The 6,521-nt window shown below is 39.5% G+C and overlaps 1 protein-coding gene and 1 pseudogene across 2 annotated transcripts in view; both read right to left on the bottom strand.

Moving 5' to 3' along the window:
* The window catches only part of Cbfb (core-binding factor subunit beta), a 42,313-nt gene that overhangs the window by 13,870 nt on the left and 21,922 nt on the right, over positions 1-6,521 (bottom strand). Inside the window, exons 4-5 of one of the 2 annotated variants that reach the window (XM_021170665.1) lie at positions 4,699-4,815; positions 558-684 (exon numbers count right to left, since the gene is read on the bottom strand). In XM_021170665.1, coding sequence (XP_021026324.1) covers positions 558-684; positions 4,699-4,815 — 244 coding nt within the window. The remainder of the gene's footprint in view (positions 1-557; positions 685-4,698; positions 4,816-6,521) is intronic. The other variant, XM_021170664.1, reaches the window with a different exon arrangement.
* On the bottom strand, positions 1,818-2,482 carry LOC110300480 (annotated as a pseudogene).

Below are 6,521 nucleotides of genomic sequence, written 5' to 3'. Positions count from 1 at the left end.
ACTTTGTAGACCAGGCTGGCCTCGAACTCAGAAATCCGCCTGCCTCTGCCTCCCGAGTGCTGGGATTAAAGGCGTGCGCCACCACGCCCGGCGTAGGATTTTTTTTTTTTTGTAATGTTTTATATTACTGGTTGTAAGCCTTGCCTTTAATGCTGAGCCATCTTTCAGCATTTTAGCAATGTTTTACATGTTTTGATCATGCTCTATATTAACAAGAGACACATTTTATATGTAGGCGTGTGATGGCTCACACCTGTATCCTAGTACTTAGAAATCGGAGGTAGCAAGAGGCGGAACAAAGATATTTCAATCAATGAATTAGAAGAAAAATATACCTTGTTTTATATATATAGTATGACTTTCTTTGTGAAGACCAATAAATGAGAAATCCATATGCAACCTTTAAATTAGAATAATTACATTTTATAGACAATTGCATAAAATTAATTCAAGCAAGAATATACAATATTAAAAAATAAAAGACAAAGTTAAAACAATTAAAAACATTATGCACAAACATCAAAAACACAGCCTGAGAGTTTGGGGAAAGTACTAACCAGTTACTGCCAGCAGCTGTGAAACTCTCACCTCCATTTCCTCCCGGTGAGACCTGTCTCTATCCTCAAATTCTCGAGTTCTTCTTCGAGCCTCTTCAAAGGCCTGTTGTGCTAATGCATCTTCCTGCTGTCAGGGTACATGAAATAATTATTTTGATTTATGTAAAAAAAAAATTAAATTTGGGGATTTTTTGGAAAGAATCCAACCGAAGAGTAATTCTTAAAATATCAGTATTAATCAATCCCCTCCATCCTGCACTAATTTCAGAGGGACTTTTATTTTGGAGTGAGGGTCTCATTATAGCCTTGGCTGGTCTGAAACATAATCCTCCTGCCTTAGCTTCTCCAGCACTGGAATTACCGACGACATGTGCCTCCACATTCTAACAGGAATCTGAACCATCTTTGTAACCCTCCTTACCTCTGTAAACTAAATCAGCACACTACCTATTTGCTGCTTATATTTTTGGAATCTTCATTTCTATAAACACTTCTCTAATTTGGAACCCAAAGAGCTGTAAACTAGATTATTGTAATTCTCCCAAACACTGCTCCTGTTCCATTCTGTTCTGGCACCTCAGTGCTCCCCCTGCGATCCGTGTGTGTATATCTAAAGCACAATGTGATCATAATGACTCCTAACCTTAAATGCTCCTGCACTGTTACTCTCTTCAGCATAAAATGTTCAAGCTTTGCCAATCATGTATAACTTAGTATGCACTTATATTTTTGATGATTTGCAGAAACTAAAAGATCCAGAATACCCTCCCCCTAAAAAGAAAAAAAAAAAAAAAAAGCAGTCATCAATATTCACTTCCCTACAACAGTACAAAAGTTGGCAGTGTAACTCACTTCTGCCAATGAGGTAACAGCAGAAGACACTTAATGGAGGCTGGTGAGATGGCTCAGTGGGTAAAAGCATCATTGAGTGCTCTTCTGAAGGTCTGGAAATCCAATCCCAGCAACCACATGGTGGCTCACAACCACCCGAAATGAGACCTGACACCATCTTCTGGTGTGTCTGAAGACAGCTACAGCGTACTTATGTATAATAATAAATAAATCTTTGGGCCTGAGCGAGCAGGGACTGGGCGAGCGGGACCGACTGGAGCAAGCAGAGGTCCTAAAATTCAATTCCCAACAACCACATGAAGGCTCACAACCACCTGTACAGCTACAGTGTACTCACACACATAAAAATAAATGAATAAATCTTAAAAAAAAAAAAAAGACACCTAATGAGGTTTTCAAGAAGGCTATGTAAGAAGAGATTTCACTATTCTTTCTTGGGAACTGATACAGAGAGTTAGCAGCCATCTAGCAAATAGGACAGAGCCGCAGGCTAGAGGCAGCAGGAAGATGAAAAAACCCAGGCCTCTGATACTGTAATAAATGTTATACCAGGTCTGACTATGCTAGCTATCTTACTATGTGCAGTCAATTAAGTTAACAAGACTAACGCTTATGTTTTCACACTCTGTAGAGGCTTTTTATTTACCCCCAGAGTTTTCACATCTCTAGAAAAAGAACAACAACATTTCCCCTTCTGTGTGTCTTCCTCTAGCTTCTTCATGGTCCATGACTCCAGCTGAAGTCGTCAGTACACTGGAGCCAGTGACAGGTGGGAGCAGATTGTTCTGCTGTTTTCTGGGTCTTTGAGTTGCACATTAAATCTAGGGCGGATCACTTTACACTTGTTCAACCAGCCTGTGAAGTTCACCATGATTTCCCCAGCTTGGTTGTCATCAATGACATCATATTCTGCAATGTAACCTCACTTCATCATCACAGTTAGGAACTGAATCTTGACTTAAGAGCATGGTCTGAAGACCTGGTGCCTGCCTCTTTTCTCAGCATTGTTGATGCTTTTGAGAGCACCTTCCAGGACTTTCATGTGTCCCATGGTGAGGGCAGGGAAAGATGGTAGAAAAACATTTTCAGTGCCTGTAACCCTAAAGGTATGACCAAATTCCTATTCTTGGGACTGGAGATGGAGCTTAGTGGTAAAGCATTTCCCTAGCACACACAAGGCCCCGGGTCCAATCTCCAGCACCTAGGAATAGAAAAGCACATTCTTTTTCCTTTCCTAATTTTTTTGGGGGTGGGGCGATATTTTGCCTACATGTGTGTCTGTGTGCTACTTGTGTGTCTGCAGCTTGTAGAGGCAAAAGACATGGTTGGAGTTCCCTGGTATAGGAATTCTCAGTTGTGAGTTGCTACATGGGTGCTGAGAATTGAACCTCAGCTCTCTAGAAAAGCAGCCAGTCCTCTTAACTGCCGAGCCATCTCTCCAGCCTCCAAAACACATTCTTATGATATACTTACTAGTGATAGGACCAAGGCAAGATAATTTTTATAAGCCTCAGTAAATGTATTTAAAATACAGGTATAATAATATTTCATACCTCTGTTAAAACTATACAAGACAATACACAAAAATGCTTAAGGCAGTATTTATTAAGTACTATTATAAGCACTTACAGACATATAAAAGTCATACACATAACTAAACCTAACTACTCCATCTACAATACTTTCAGAATATCCTACACAGGCCTGAGCTACCTAGAAACAAATGCTGTCTGTTCCTAAGGTCACTCTAGTTCTAGTTAATTATCAACTGGGGCTAGGATAACAAGGCATCTATCTGTTCTGCACATTTATTTCTTTTTTCTCAAAAATTATTACATTTAGTGTGTGTGCATACATTTGTGCACATATTGTGTGCACACACTGCAGCTGAGATGTAGAGGTTAGAGAACAACCTAAGACAGGTCATCAGGCCTGGTGACAAGTGTTTTTATACCATGCCATCTTACTGGCTTTTATCACTTTTTCATTTATTTCACAAATATTTACTCAGCTTTATTATGGGCAAGCCATTGTGCTTGGTGCCATTAATACAGCATGAGACAATATTGTTTTTTACCATATAGCTGCTGGGGTCAGTGGCAAATAAACCTAATTAAATCCACATCAATTTATCAACTGTGACTGTGTACAACAAGAATTATGAGGATACAATGAGAGTCCACAGGAGCTGTGACCTGATTCCCTAAGAAAGCTATTGAGACACGGTGTACTCTCGAAATGAGCATAAACTCTCCCCATGAAATGACTGAAAAGTATTACTAGTTGATGCAGGAAAAATGAGGTAGGAAGACTTGGTAATTCTCGATTTCCTAGTTCCAATTTCTGGTGACGTGTGTATGGTAAACAGAATTCTTACTCTCCGAAAACAATTGTTTCTCTCCTTCTTCCCATATTGTACTGATAAATCAATAAAATTACTGAAAAGATATTGGAAATTACTGAAAAGATATCCCCACCAGACAGACACAGGCAATCCAATGATTAACCAGTGTTATTTCCATTGAAGCCAAGACTCCCAACACCAGGACTGGAATGTAGCTCTCAACACTGTCAAGATCATTCATTGTACAGCATACACCTTATGTCAGCTGGCTCTGTGTCAACTTGACACAACAAGCTAAAATTATCACAGAGAAATTAAGAAATGCCTCCATGGGATGAGGTTGTAGGCAAGCTTTTAGGGCATTTTCCTACTTGATGATGGTAGTGGAGATGGGTCCTTTCCTTCCCAAGTTTTGGTCATGGTGCTTCATCAGAGCAAAACTAATCCTGCTACTACTCTTTACTCTTTCAAAATATTTTAAAGGGCTGGAGAGATGGCTCAGCAGTTAAGAGCACTGGTTGCCTTCCAGAGGACCTGGGTTCAATTCCTAGCACCCACATGGAAACTCACACCTGTCTGTAACCCAAGTTCCAGGATTTCTGACACCCTCAGACTTACATGCAGGCACAACACCAATAGACTTAAAATAAAAATAAATTTTGAAAGGTGGTAGTGAGGAGGGTGTTCACTACATTTTGTTTATTATTTTATTGGTGTATACATGTGTATGGGTGCGCACCAGTTACACAGCATGTGTATGGAGATCAGAGGAGTTGGCTCTCTCTACCTTGTGGATCCTGGGAATCAATCTCAGGCCCTCAGGGGACTTTTACCTGTTAAATCATCTCACGAGCCCTATACATACTACTCTAAAGATGAGTTAAAGTCGTTCCCCAAAGCCAAGTTTAGGGACTATATTCCCAGCAAAGACTGAAATCACCCTACCTGGGCTCGCTCCTCATCAAACTCCAGGCAACCCATACCATCCAATCTGTGGAGATCAATCCAGCCCTTCCATATAACACACACTCCATTCAGAATCATGGGAGCCTTCAAGTATACCTAAAAAACAGGAAAAAGACTGGTGAGAACCAGTAAAAAACAGACACGAAGTTTTCCTTAGGATATATATAAACATATGTGTGTGTGTGTGTGTGTGTGTAACTTTTATTCTCCTGTTACAATTGCTGTCTCGAGGCTTACTGCCTGCCTGTTAACTAGGCTAGTCCTAGAAGCTTCTAGCCTGAGTACAGTCTTACCTAAAGCTAGAATGTTTCCAGCCTGAGATTTGCTGCTGAGTAATCTCACCTATTCGCAGATATTTCTGATCTCTGGCTGGCTAGTTCAACTTAGCTCTTCCTGCTCAAACTCCTCTTCAAGCTGACTGATTCAAACTGGTTTCTCTCAGCTTCTCCTGAATTGCTCTCCTTGACTTCATACTAACTTTTCGCAGTATGTTCTGACCTTCTGGCTCCTGTCTTCATCTGTGTCTAGCTTGTTTTCTCTCTATAACATGTCTCTCTGTAATTGTCCTGGCAAAACTGTCCTCTTTTTTTTCTCTCTGCATTACTCAAGTAGCTTCCCTTTCCTCTCTTCTCATGAGAGTTGGGCAAATCCTATTCTGTCAAATCTTTCTCTTTTGTTACTCTGCCACTCAACTAGACATCACTTTCAAACATGGGTGTTTCCTTCTACAAACTAACTTTACCTTCATAGTTTGGGGTTAAAAGTAAGGAATGTGCTAAGAAATGAGCAACACCACAACTAAAAACATGCCCCCCCCCCCCCGTAAATAACACAATCTGGGGTTACCGCATGATCAAATATCTTGCAACATCATATGGATTTTTTCTCCTAAATGTACATTTGCTCACCAAAAGAGGGCACTGTATTCTATAGGACTACAGTTATAGACAGTTGTATGTTGGAGAAATATCCAAAAGGAACACTATGGGATACTGTAACATCTTACGTCACTGAAAAATGTAAATGATGTAATACACGTTTTGCTGTAAGTTTAAAAAGGTTATCAATAAACTTTATTTCAAATTTACTGAGTTAAAAAATATCTATCCTATAGACCTTTAGCACTATCAGAAAATATCAACATCTTCACACACGGAGGTGACCTGAACTATTACAGCTTTATAGTGTCTTCTCCAAAGATAACCAATACAGTCACCAAGTTTTCAATAAATAAATGACAGCAGAGCAAGTACTTTAGTAGAATTTCCAAACCGAGGCTTCCAATCACAGTAATTCTCAATTAGCTGATTTTGCTCAATAAGGATTTAAATGTAAAGAATGGTTGTCAAGACAGATACTGTATGACATAGAGATGAATCAAGAGAGGAATTTATCATAGTTCCTACAATCTTCTCTGCCCTAATGTCAAATTGTTACAGATTTCAGGATGGCTCTGAACTCAGAATCATTCTACTTCCACTTTAAATGCTGAGATTACATTTTAGAGTCACCATACCCACCAGGCTTGGTGGCACAAGTCTTTAGTCACAGCACTTGGGAGGCAAAAGCAGGTGGATCTACTTGAGTTTCAGGCCTGGGGCTACAAAGAGATGCCCTGTCTTGAAAAACAACAATAACAACCAAAACAAAAGCCAAACAAGACAAAGTAGTTAAGGAGGAAGAAGGGAATGGGAAAATGATGTGATTATAATTTCGAAGTTTAAATAATTGTTATAAAAACAGTAATTAATTAAAGTCTGTTTGTCTCTCTGTCTCTGTCTTTCTTTTTTTTTTTTTTTTTT

The sequence above is a fragment of the Mus caroli genome, chromosome 8, assembly GCF_900094665.2.
Source record: "Mus caroli chromosome 8, CAROLI_EIJ_v1.1, whole genome shotgun sequence".
Taxonomy (NCBI): domain Eukaryota; kingdom Metazoa; phylum Chordata; class Mammalia; order Rodentia; family Muridae; genus Mus; species Mus caroli.
The sequence above is the reverse complement of the archived record's forward strand: the minus strand, read 5'-3'. Positions and strand labels throughout refer to the sequence as shown.